Source organism: Heptranchias perlo, chromosome 2 (assembly GCF_035084215.1).
Source record: "Heptranchias perlo isolate sHepPer1 chromosome 2, sHepPer1.hap1, whole genome shotgun sequence".
Taxonomy (NCBI): Eukaryota; Metazoa; Chordata; class Chondrichthyes; order Hexanchiformes; family Hexanchidae; genus Heptranchias; species Heptranchias perlo.
Genome location: NC_090326.1, coordinates 133,505,728 through 133,519,427, shown reverse-complemented (window position 1 = coordinate 133,519,427; position 13,700 = coordinate 133,505,728). Strand labels below are relative to the sequence as shown.

General features: G+C 43.6%; 1 protein-coding gene across 1 annotated transcript in view; it reads right to left on the bottom strand.

The window, feature by feature from the left end:
* The window catches only part of rab18a (RAB18A, member RAS oncogene family), a 60,831-nt gene extending 50,162 nt beyond the window's left edge, over positions 1-10,669 (bottom strand). The window contains exons 1-2 of the mRNA XM_068007168.1: positions 10,505-10,669; positions 3,794-3,849 (exon numbers count right to left, since the gene is read on the bottom strand). Coding sequence (XP_067863269.1) covers positions 3,794-3,849; positions 10,505-10,572 — 124 coding nt within the window. The 5' untranslated portion in view covers positions 10,573-10,669. The remainder of the gene's footprint in view (positions 1-3,793; positions 3,850-10,504) is intronic.
* Between the last annotated feature and the right edge of the window lie 3,031 nt (positions 10,670-13,700).

Genomic DNA, 13,700 nt, shown 5'->3' with positions numbered 1-13,700 from the left:
GAGCCGCCTTATTGAACCGCTGCAGTCCGTGTGGTGAAGGTTCTTCCACAGTGCTGTTGGGAAGGGAGTTCCAGGATTTTGACCCAGCGACGATGAAGAAACGCCAATATATTTCTAAGTCAGGATGGTGTGTGACTTGGAGGTGAACGTGCAGGTGGTGTTGTTCCCATGTTCCTGCTGCCCTTGTCTTTCTAGGTGGTAGAGGTCGCGGGTTTGGGAGGTGCTGTCGAAGAAGCCTTGGCGAATTGCTGCAGTGCATCCTGTGGATGGTACACACTGCAGCCACTGTGTGCCGGTGGTGAAGGGAGTGAATGTTTAGGGTGATGGATGGGGTGACAATCAAGCGGGCTGCTTTGTCCTGGATGGTGTCGAGCTTCTTGAGTGTTGTTGGAGCTGCACTCATCTAGGCAAGTGGAGAGTATTCCATCACACTCCTGACTTGTGCCTTGTAGATGGTGGAAAGGCTTTGGGGAGTCAGGAGTTGAGTCACTCGCCGCAGAATACCCAGCCTCTGACCTGCTCTTGTAGCAACAGTATTTATATGGCTGGTCCAGTTAAGTTTCTGGTCAATGGTGACCCCCAGGATGTTGATGGTGGGGGATTCGGCGATGGTAATGCCGTTGAATGTTATGGGGAGGTGGTTAGACACTCACTTGTTGGAGACGGTCATTGCCCGGCACTTGTCTGGCGCGAATGTTACTTGCCACTTATCAGCCCAAGCCTGGATGTTGTCCAGGTCTTGCTGCATAATGAAATTTAAATTAAAATTTTAAACAAAATTTAAAGTCACTAGAAATGAATCCTCAGATTTTACTTCACTATGAATTCTCTCTCCCTCAATGTTGTCTATTCTCAATTGTGACATCTCCATGAACTATGAAAAGTGGTATAAATGCTTCGAATACAAAGCTGGTATAAAATACATTTTGCTGTCACCTAAAACACTCAGGAAGAATAGTTGTAAACAATTTTACAACACCAAGTTATAGTCCAACAAATTTATTTTTAATTCCACAAGCTTTCGGAGGCTTCCTCCTTCGTCAGGTGAACGGAATGGGCAATAATTTCCATACCGTTCACCTGACGAAGGAGGAAGCCTCCGAAAGCTTGTGGAATTAAAAATAAATTTGTTGGACTATAACTTGGTGTTGTAAAATTGTTTACAACTGTCAACCCCAGTCCATCACCAGCATCTCCACATCAGGAAGAATAGTGGCAGTGCATTAAGGCATTCCATTAATATAACCAGTGAAAAAAGAATCTAATTAAATTATTGCTTTGGTACAGTAGACTGGTAATTAAGGTAACGGACAAGCAACCCAGAGGTCCAGAGTTCAAATCCAATCATAGCAAGTTGTGAAATTAAATACAATAAATCGGATAATGTGTGGGATAGCAGCAGAAAAAATGCTGAACAACTGCAAGATTGTCATAAGAGCCCAACAGATTCATTCGGGGAAGGGAGCCTGCTATCACCTCCTGGTTTGACCTACCTGTGACTCCAGTCCCACATGTATGGTTAATTCCTAATGCCCACAGGGCAACTAGGAATGGGCAATAAAAATCCTGCCTAGCTGGTGTCACCCACAACCCAAGAACAAATATTTAAAAAATGATTGCTCTAGACATGAAGATTGAGTAGAACTTTTTTTTTTAAATGCATGAAAATATACCGTTGCTTTTGTGATTTTGTGCTCAAACATCTGGGAAGTCAGTACTGGGAAATGGAACATTCCATTTTTTTTTCCACCTCCTGACAACATTAAACATTCCTAGGTTAGACAATATAGTGCAAAAAATACTATGCTGCTTAACAAAGTGCTTGAACCACAACTTAGAAGAGCATCCCAACTGTACTACTGTAAATTTTCTGCTTACCATATCAGCAATCCTTGTGGTCTGAATGAGACTCACAGTTTGTCTTTTATTGCCACTGTTTTGTTTTAAGAGCAAATATTATGGACTCATGCATACTTGGAATTGGGATGAGATTGCAGACTCTTTTCACTTATGGCTCCTGCAGGCAGAGAGAAATTAATTCCTTCAGTCTGGTCAAGATCTGAATCCAGGTTCCAGATGTGAAAGGCTGGGATTGGCACTTGTGCTTAATGGTTTGTTGCTTTATTTACCAGTCTTAGTCGGCAGCTGTACTGTTAGTTTCAAGACACTTCAACAACTAATTTTCAAAACAGAGAGTGGTCTGACTACTACTACATTAACACGCACTTAAGAGTGTTTTGCATAAGGAGCTTCACAAAGCGGAGGGGAAGGGAGGAAAATGCACACCAAGTGGGAGCTGGGAGGAGACAGGGAGGTGAGTGAAGGTGTAACTGTAGGTTTTGAAGATGCTAAGAGATGTGGCAAGGAAGAAGTATTTGGGAACAGAATTAGAGTGGAGGAGTGTATTAGCTGTGGGCTTTGCCACTAATGGTAGAGCAAAGGCAGCTTGGGGTAGGATAATGCACATAAGAGCAGATTCAAAAGACCAGAGGATGCGAGCTGGAACATAGGGCTTAGAGGAGATTGCTGAAGTTTGGTGAAGCAAGACCATGGAGGGAATTTTAAGTGATGGCTAGGATTATGAATGATGTGGAGATGCCGGTGATGGACTGGGGTTGACAATTGTAAACAATTTTACAACACCAAGTTATAGTCCAACAAATTTATTTTAAATTCCACAAGCTTTCGGAGGCTTCCTCCGTCGTCAGGTGAAGGAGGAAGCCTCCGAAAGCTTGTGGAATTTAAAATAAATTTGTTGGACTATAACTTGGTGTTGTAAAATTATTTACAATAGGATTATGAAAACAGAGTGCCAAGAGAGGTTTTCAAGGAGAGAGGCAATAGTTTTTTTTTAAAAAACTCGTTCTTGGGATGCAGGCAATTATTTGCTCATGCCAACTGTCCTAAGGTGGTGATGGGCCTTCTCCTTGAACCACTGCAATCCTTCTCGCAATGATGCTCCCACATTGACATTGGGTAGAGAATTCCAGGATTCTGACCCAACAACAATGAAGGAACAATGACAGAAAGGTAAGTGGGATTAGTATGGGATAGGATGTGGGCGCCGAAGTTTGGGATGAATTGAAACTTGTATAGGGTGGAGCTCACTGAGGAAGTTCAGCCTAGCAGATTGGTGATGATTTGAAGCCCTGTTTAGTATGGCAGAAGTTGAGCAACTGAGTGATCCAGTATGTTAATACACCACTATTTCTCCTCTACTACCCAAGACTGAAATCTCCTTTGTCCGTCTAGGGGGTCCTTCATGAAATAAGTTTGACAGGTCTCAACCCAGCTTTCAGTCGGCATTTATCCACATTACAAACTCAGCATAAATTGAATAAAATTCTCCACTGGCGCTAGTGAGGTTCTAAGGCTAGCTGGTTCAGGAAATGCATGGAGTAGGGGGTGTTTTTTCAGTCTAGTGAACAGTTGGAGCTTTATTTTCAACCCATGGTATAACTGACCCAGGAGTGCATAATACTGACACTGGGTGCCAAAAGTGGAGAAGTGTTCCATTTCTGCAGTGCTGACTGCAGCTAGATCAGTGCAAAGAAACAAGAAATGAGATAATTATACAATAAAATTACTATATTCCCAGCAGCAGTCATTTTAATTATAAGATGATGGCTATATTGAAGTTTTACTAAAAACTATTCTTATGACGTGGGCAAATTCATTAAACATTATTGGCTTACTCTGTGAGCTCAAACACATTCTTTGAGTGTCGTGATTTCGATAATCTTGTTACAAGACAGTGTAATGTTGTTGCTAATCTACCACAAAACAAACTTACCGATTGTTGCAGCAAGCTCTGGGTCAAAGGTATCATCTGTAAACCGTAGCAGCAAACTGAAAATATTAAAAGAAAAGTCAGTTACAGGGCAAATAAAGCTCAGAGACTTTACTAAGGATTCAAAAGAACACCTATTAAAAGTTAACACTTTTCCAGATTAAGATATGCGGATAATTAAAGGTCAATCATCGATTACTAAGCTCACGAGCAAAACTGGTCAATAAAATGTGTAATTTCACCAATACAATTGCTATAGTTTAATGGAAAGAAATTTTTCTTTATAGTTTAATAAAACAGCAACATCATGGAACTCAACAAGATATTTCCTCTCTGACAATGATGTGTTTAATAAGCAGTACTGAGAAACAGGTTGACAATGTATTACAAACTACCACTCCCTGAATGGTGGCTTTATCTATACTGTGTGTTTTCCACTTATTCTTTTTCTATAACTTAAAACATTTAAGTTTTTAATACATGCATACATGAAGGCATTAATTCACCCATTTAAGTTAAAGAGGCTAAGGCCTGCATTAAAATAATGGTCAAAGGAATTTGATACAAAGATATTTGATATTAAGTTCAAACAGCATGATTTCAACCTCCAACATTCTGAAGATAAAATGTTGGTCAATTTGTAAAGATAGCAATAGAATCAATGTTGTTTCATTTGATGTTTCTACCTTTTCTTTTCTGTGCTGGAATCCATGTCTCCCCACCCCCCCATTACAGAATCTGTAGTTATGTTAGGATTCACTTTTTCTATATCATGTAAACATTGGAACCTTCACTACGCTCTCCCCTGAACCCTCTTCAGTGTAAACATTCCCAACTTGTACCATAGATGCTTAATTCCTGCTACCAATCCAGCTGCCCTCCTCTGAACACTCTCCATAACCAGTATGGCCCACGAATACTGTGGCCAGAATTGTAAACAGTATTCTAGGTGGAGCTAATCCAATGCCCTATTTCACTATCACCCCATGGGCTTGTACTTGATCTATCTGTGCGGATGTACCAGTGATTGAGTCGTGAAGATGGAATGTACCAATGACTTTCATCAGATCAGCCCTTCTGCAGCAGCTCCCCTACAATGGTTAATTAATGAGATTTTAGTTTTCAGACCCCAGGACACTTTTGGGAGCATTTTTTTGGTCTGACTTTCATACAGACCCATGCATAATATTTATCTTCCTCAACCATTTTCAAAGTGGTTCACGTGGTATCTTTCTACAAAACCCCTTAATAATATGAGGAACAAAAACATCCATAAAAAAAAAAGTTTGTCCGACATCCAATATTGGATGAGCTGAAATTTCCTCCAATTAAATATTGGGAAGACCGAAGTCATTGAGTTCAGCCCCTGCCACAAACTCCGTTTCCTAGCCACCAAATCCATCCCCTCCCTAGCTACTGCTGAGGCTGAACCAGACCGTTCGCAACCTCAGCAGCCTATTTGACCCTGAGCTGAGCTTCCCACTACATATCCTCTCCATCACTGAGACCACTTCCGTAATATCACTTGTCTCCGCCCCTGCCTCAGCCCATCTGCTGCTGAAACCCTCATCTATGCTTTTGTCACCTGTAGACTCGACAATTCGAATGATTTCCTGGCCGGCCTCCCATCTTCCACCCTCCGTAATCTACAGCTCATCCAAAACTCTGCTGCCCGTGTCCTAACTTGCATCAATTCCTGTTCACCCATCACCCCTGTGCTTGCTGACCTACATTGGCTCATGGTCCAGCAACACCTCATATTTATAGCTCTCATCCTTGTATTCAAATTCCTCCATGTCCTTGCCCCTCCCTATCTCTGCAACCTCCTTTAACCCTACAATCCTCTGAGAACTCTGCGTTCCTACAATTCTGACATCTTGTGCATCCCCTATGTCTGGCGCCCCACCACTGGTGGTCGTTCCTTCAGTTGTCTAGGTCCTAAGCTCTGGAATTCTCTCTCTCCTCCTTTAAGGCGCTCCTTAAAACCTACCTCTTCGACCATACTTTTGGTCACCTGTCCTAATATCTCCTTATGTGGCTCGGTGTCAAAATTTTGTCTGATAATGCTCATGTGAAGCGCCTTGGGACATTTTGCTACGTTAAAGGCGCTATATAAATGCAAGCAGTTGCTGTCTTTTTCGTGATCATATAAAATGGCTTCCTTCCACTAATACAGGGAAAAAAAGAATCGCATTGCACATATCAAATAGCACACCAACCTAGACTGGAGACTAAGTATCTATATTAAATTTTAAACATTATAAGTGAGAACTTTGAGATGAGACACCATCCCCCAAGGATCTGACCATAAATGATAAAAGGTTCTTTTTAATAAATAGATAGATCAAGGAAGTATTAAGTGTCAGTCTTTGCTCAGCGGTAGCACAATCACCTTTAAGTCAGATGATTGTGGACTCGAGCCTCATTCTAAAGCACATAATCTAGGTCAACACTTCAGTGCAGTACTGAGGGAGTACTGCACTACCAGAGTTGCTATCTTTTGGATGAGGCGTTAAACAAAGGCCCCGTTTGCCTTCTCAGGTGGATGCAAAAGATGCCATGGCACTAGTCATAGAATCAGGAGACCATTAGGCCCATTGTGCCTGTGCTGGCTCTTTGAAAGAGATATCCAATTAGTCCCACTCCCCTGATCTTTCCCTATAGCCTGCAAATTTTTCCTTTTCAGGTATACATCCAATTCCCTTTTGAAAGTTACTATTGAATCTGCTTGCACCACCCATTCAGGCAGTGCATTCCAGATCATTACAACTCTGCATTTAAAAAAAATTCTCATCTCCCCTCTGGTTCTTTTGCCAATTATCTTAAATGTGTCCTCTGGTTACTAGCCAGTGGAAATAGTTTCTCCTTATTTACTCTATCAACATTTTGAACACCTCTATTAAATCTCCCCTTAACCTTCTCTGCTCTAAGGGGAACAATCCCAGTTTCTCTAGTCTCTCCTCATAACTGAAGACCCTCATCCCTGGTATCATTCTAGTAAATCTCCTCTCCAAGGCCTTGACATCCTTCCTAAAGTGTGGTGCCCAGAATTGGACACAATTCTCCAGCTGAGGCCTAACCAGTGATTTATAATTTAGCATAACTTCCTTGCTTTTGTACTCTATGCCTCTATGTATAACCCTGTATGCTTTTTTAAAAAAAAAGCCACCTCAACTTGTCCTGCCACCTTCAAAGATTTATGAATGTGAACCCCACCCCCCCGCCCCCCATTCCTGCTCCCCCTTTAAAATTGTACTATTTTGTTTAAGAGCAAGGAAATTCTCCCGATGTCCTGGCGAACATTTATCCCTCAACCAACACTATTAAAAAAAAATCCAGTTATTTATCTCATTGTGCGCAAATTGGCTGTCGCCTTTCACTATCTGACAACTGTGACTACACTTCAAAAGTACTTCATTGGTCGTGAAGCGCTTTTGGTCGCCCTGGGTAGTGTAGGCAACAGTGTAAACAACAGAACCAGACCAAACCCAGGGAGGTACAAAATTATGTTTTGCAATAGAATACTTGTTCAACTAAAAATAGATTTGGCATGCAGCAACTTATTTTTTGCGTGAGAGAAGGTATCTCCAGACTTAAGCTTTGACCTACGAGAGTGAATTGTGGATGCATAATGGATAGTTAAACACAAATAGTTATGTCATCAACACAGGACGAGAACAGATTCCTAGATATAAAATTTGTATGTTTTTTAAACTGCATATTTGACGTGATAGGTCTGTTCTTATTTGTACTCTAGAACTAATTAGATATTACATACTCTATCCAAAAATAAGAGATTTAATTATTGGTGGTACGGTCTGTGGCCATAGGTCATCAATGGGGTTAAAGCTGATGGCAGAAGTAATTGTATTAAACTACAAATTAATGACCTGAAAAACAAAGGTTAAACAAAAAAAAAATCCCACTGCAAAATCCTTCACTGCACCTCTACTGATGCTTTTACATTGGTATTAAACCGTCGACATTCGAAGCACGGTGCTCCTACCACAGGCACAATATAGGAATAAAAAGGACTGGAAAATACTGCAGTTCACCTGGCCAGTTCAAAATATGATAATAAACTTTATTCCCCAGTCACTGGGTAACCCCACCTTCTTGCAGTGCAGTGTCACTGGGTAATCCTAACCCCTGCCCCAATAGTCACTGGGTAAAGTCCTCCCCTAGTGCAATGTCACTGGGTAACAGGCATTCCTTCCCCCCCGCCCCCCACCATGCAGTACTACTGGGTAATCGTAAATCCTCCCCCAGTGCAGTGTCTCTGGGTAAACGCAACTCCTCCCCCAGTGCAGTGTCTCTGGGTAAATGCAACTCCTCCCCCAGTGCAGTGTCAATGGGTAAATGCAACTCCTCCCCCAGTGCAGTGTCTCTGGGTAAATGCAACTCCTCCCCCAGTGCAGTGTCTCTGGGTAAACGCAACTCCTCCCCCAGTGCAGTGTCTCTGGGTAAACGCAACTCCTCCCCCAGTGCAGTGTCAATGGGTAAATGGAACTCCTCCCCCAGTGCAGTGTCTCTGGGTAAATGCAACTCCTCCCCCAGTGCAGTGTCTCTGGGTAAACGCAACTCCTCCCCCAGTGCAGTGTCTCTGGGTAAATGCAACTCCTCCCCCAGTGCAGTGTCAATGGGTAAATGGAACTCCTCCCCCAGTGCAGTGTCTCTGGGTAAATGCAACTCCTCCCCCAGTGCAGTGTCTCTGGGTAAACGCAACTCCTCCCCCAGTGCAGTGTCTCTGGGTAAACGCAACTCCTCCCCCAGTGCAGTGTCAATGGGTAATCCTAACGCCTCCCCCAATAGTCAATGGATAATTGTAACTCCTCCCCCAGTGCAATGTCACTGGATAACAGGCATTCCTTCCCCCCCACCATGCAGTGCTACTGGGTAATCGTAACTCCTCCCCCAGTGCAGTGTATTAGGTAAACGCAACTCCTCCCCCAGTGCAATGTCACTGGGTAACAGGCATTCCTTCCCCCACCCCCCCCAAACAAGTGCAGTGTCACTAGGCAACTTCAACTCCTCCCCTAGTGCAGACACTGGGTAACAGGCATTCCTACACTACTCCCCCCCTTGGTGCAGTGTCACTGGGTAAATGCAACCCCCTGCCCCCCTCCAGTGCAGTGTCACTGGGTAAACGCAACCCCCCGCCCCCCCAGTGCAGTGTCACTGGGTAAATGCAACCCCCCCTGCCCCCCCCCAGTGCAGTGTCACTGGGTAAACGCAACCCCCCTACCCCCCGGTGTAGTGTCACTGGGTAAACGCAACCCCCTGCCCCCCGGTATAGTGTCACTGGGTAAACGCAACCCTCCCTGCGCAGTGTCACTGGGTAAACGCAACCCCCCCTGCCCACCCCCGGTGCAGTGTCGCTGGATAAACGCAATCCCTCCCCCAGTGCAGTGTCACTGAATGACCAAAAATTTACCCCCCACCTACTCCCCCTCCAGTGCAGTATCAGTGGTTAATCGCAACACCTCACCCAGTGCAGTGTCACTGGCTAACTGCAACCTGCAGTTTAGAAGAATGAGAGGTGATCTAATTGAAACATATGAATTCTGAGAGGGCTTGACAGGGTAGATGCTGAGAGGTTGTTTCCCCTGGCTGGAGGGTCTAGAACCACAGGTCAGTCTCAAGATAAGGAGTCGGCCAATTAGGACAGAGATGAGGAAAAATTTCTTCACTGAGAGTTGTGAAATTCTGTACTCCAGAGGGCTACGGATGCTCAATCATTAAATATGGACAGGAAGGGAATCAAGAGATATGGGGATAGGACAGGAAAGTGGAGTTGAGGTAGAAGGGCAGCCATGATCTTATCGAATGGCAGAGCAGGCTCGAGGGGCTGTATGGTATATTCCTGCTCTTATTTCTTATGTCATGCAATATCACCGGGTAACTGTACCCCCGTCTTCCTATCCCACTAACTGTTGAAATCAGGGAGTTGTAAGGATCAAGACTTCTGTTCAGTCAGCCTGACTTTAAATCAAATTACATACATGCAGCTGTGTTTATTTTTTTTTAAAACAGTGTGACTACTGGCACTGCACCCAACCCAGGTAAGAGTGGGAGGGAGGATTAGAGGATAAAGTTATTAGTTGGGGTTAAGGTTTGTGGGCTTAGGGTTAAGGGCTAGGGTTAGGCTGAGTGAGGTGGGTTTAGGGATAGGGGTTAGTGTACTTAGGGTTCAGGGTGAGGGTTAAGTGTAGGGGTTTGGAGATATGGGGATTGTCAGTACTGTGTTAGGGGTTAGTGCTTTTAGGGTGGGGTGGTTTAGGATTAGGGTTCAGGGTTAAGTGTCTGGAGATATGAGGATTGTCAGTGCTGGGTTAGGGGTCAGTGTTATTAGGGTTTAGGATTAGGGGTATTAGGGGTGGGGGTTTGGAATGAGGGAAGGCGGTTAGCATTCGAGTGCAGGGGTTTGGAGATTACGAGGACTGTCAGCGCTGTGCATTATGCGAGACCTAAGCGGACATCTGCACCGTTACCTCTGCGTTCCCTGCAGAAGCAATATCGTTGGCACTAAATGCGGCCTTATTTTCAAGAGTGAGACCCTTCTGAAGAGGTGACATTTTAAAACCAAAATGGACCGGGACCAGGTATCAGACGCTCCTCTGCTGCGTCAGAAAGGCCGAGGCCTACAGCGCAGCCACAGGGAATCGGGCCCAGGACTTGCATCCTAGAATCAGGAGTAGCTCGGCACTGCCTCACCTGGACTTCCCGACGCTGCTCTCGCCGATAATTAGGATCTTGAGGGTTGTCAGGATGTCCTCGTCCATCGCGCTCACACTAACACGTCGCGAATCCCGGCTCGAAAATGACCCCCGCCCCTTGTTTTGCGACACCTCCGCTCGGTCCAGCTGACAAACAAAATCTTACAATTTGCGGTACGAAAACCCCCCCCCCCCCAACAGGCGGACGCGAAACCCCGCCCCTTCTGAGCAATGTGACGTAACACGGGGGCGGCACTCAACGATGATTGACACAGATTCGAACCAATCATTTGATTCTCACCCGGACTCCACTATACACTAGTGGACCAATCAGGTTTGTAGAGGTACGTTTCCTCTCCCCGCCCCGTGATTATCAAATAAAAGGATGTTCTTGGGCTAAAGAATGAATGAAAATGTTACTTTAGGGAGTAAATTATCCTCATACATGGATTTAAACAAAATAAAGCATTCAAAAAATTACTTATTTTTGTGATACCATGATTAAATGTATCAACTGAATTGTCTTTTAATGCCTTCATTAAATTTTTTACCTGGAATTACATAAGAATTACATACAATGTACAGCACCAAAACAGGCCATTCGGCCCAACAGATTGTTTATGCTCCACACAAGCCTCCTCCCTCCCTACTTCATCTCACTCTATCAGCATATCCTTTTATTCCTTTCTGCCTGGCGTTTATCTAGTTTCCCTTTAAATGCATCCATGCCGTTTGCCTCACCTACTCTTGTAGTAGCGAGTTCCACATTCTTACCACTCATTGAGTAGAGAAGTTTCTCCTGAATTCCCTATTCGATTTATTGGTGACAATCTTACATTTATTTACTTGCAGGCCTCAGCCTCTCCCAAAAGTCTGGACTTCAACTGGATATTTTTACCTCACAACACTTCAAACAGAAAGCTTTCAATACATCTATGCATTCTGAGCATATGCAGTTTGCAGAATTTAACAGCAAGCAATATATGTATCAACAAGAGTTGAATGGTAGAAGGTTGTGTCACTTGACCCCATGTAGATTTGACAGTTGCTTTGCTTTTACCAAAAGACTTTAGCCACTATTTTAACCTAACCCATCCAGTGGGAATGGGGCGGGTTCGGGTCAGACACATGTTTTACACCCTGCCCGATTTTACACTTCATTGAAGTCAATGGAGTCCGATCTGAACCCGCTCATTTCTCACCCATCGGGTTATGTTAAAAGAAACTCGCTCACCTGACGAAGGAGAAAGCCTCCGAAAGCTTGTGATTTTCAAATAAAACAGTTGGACTATAACCTGGTGTTGTATGATTCCTTACATTTGTCAACCCCAGTCCATCACCAGCATCTCCACATCATGGCTACTATCGACACTCTTTCAAGCAGTGTATTCCAGATTATAACAACTCTCTTTGTAAAAAATGTTTCCTCATCTCACCTCTGGTTCTTTTGCCAATCACCTTAAATCTGTGTCCTCTGGTTACCAACCCTTCTGCCACTAGAAATAGTTTCTCCTTATTTACACTATCAAAACCCTTCATGATTTTGAACACCTCTATCAAATCTCCCCATAACCTTCTCTGCTCTAAGGAGAACAACCCCAGCTTGTCCAGTATCTCCACATAACTGAAGTCGCTCATCCCTGGTATCATTCTAGTAAATCTCCTCTGCACCCCCTCTAAGGCCTTAACATTCTTGCTAAAGTGTGGTGCCCAGAATTGAACACAATACTCCAGCTGAGGCCTAACCAATGTTTTATAAAGGTTTAGCATAACTTCCTTACTTTTGTACTCTATGCCTCTATTAATAAAGCCCAGGATCCCATATGTTTTTCAAACAGCCTTCTCAACTTGTCCTGCCACTTTCAATGCTTTGTGTACATACACACCCCCAGGTCTCTCTGTTCCTGTTCCCCCTTTAAAATTGTATAATTTAGTTTATATTTCCTCTCCTCATTCTTCCTACTAAAATGCATCACTTCACATTAAATTTCATCCATTTCAGATTGCTCATTTCACCAGTCTGTCTATGTCCTCCTGAAGTCTGTTACTATCATCCATATTTTTTACTACATTTCTGAGTTTTATGTCATCCGCAAACTTTGAAATGATACTCTCTATACCCAAGTCTAGGTTATTAATACATATTGAAAACAGCAGTAGTCCTAATACTGACCCCTGGGGGACCCCACTGTATACTTCCCTCCAGAGGATGAAATTTGGGCCACTTGCCTTGCCAGCAGTAATTGGAGAAGGGGAGCAACAGGAAGGGGGCCAATCACAGGCCAGCAGTGACCCTTGGGAATTCGCCACGTCAATTTTTTTTTAAAAAGTACTCACTTTTTTGTTGGGGGCCGTTGCTTATTCATAGCAGCCGCTGAAGATTCCTGAGTGGAGCAGGCCTGCACCTGTTCAGCTGAGTGCTGGCTAATTTGGCATAGGCCCAAAAACAGGCAATGGGCCCCTTATTTACGTATGTAAAGGGCCCAGCACTTGTTTTAGGTGGCCGCCTGGGACAATATGGGGTTGGACATCTTTCATGTGTCCTTGGGGTGCGTGACATTGCCCACAGAAATTGGTACTTTTTGCGTCCATTTTCCGCCTGGAAGACCAATTTCTCCCCCTGCAATGTCCAACACCATCGACTGGTAGAGAATTACTATTTTTGGTGGGAAAGAGGACTATTGGAAGAGCGGGCTATATTGATTTTAAGACTCTAAGTAGAGCTGGGTATTGACTGAAGTAACAATTTTGGAACCTGACTTCAAGAGTTCATCAGTGACTCTTAATGTGATTGTGAAAGGGGCTATTGCCATCAATTTTCTGTCAATTGACAGCTGTTTCTGAGTCAGGACAGCAGCAAAGTTTCTCCATCATTCAATAAGGCAGTGGAACTCTATTCTTTTTAAGAGGAGGAAGCATTACAGGCATTGTATGAAGATCTTCAACAACTTCACTGCACCTCTCTATATGCTTTTGACTTTTACTTCTTATTCTCCTGTCTCCTTTTTGTATTCTTATTCTCAGAGGAAATATTTTTCTTGAAGTAAATTAGTTCAGTGATGCAACATTCTGCAAATGGGTTATATGTAAATCATAAGTGAACTAAGAGATAACGAGACTTGATAACTTTCAGATTCCAGTTCTGATGAAGGGTCTACATCCAAAATGTTAACCAATCTTTGCTGTTCACCAAT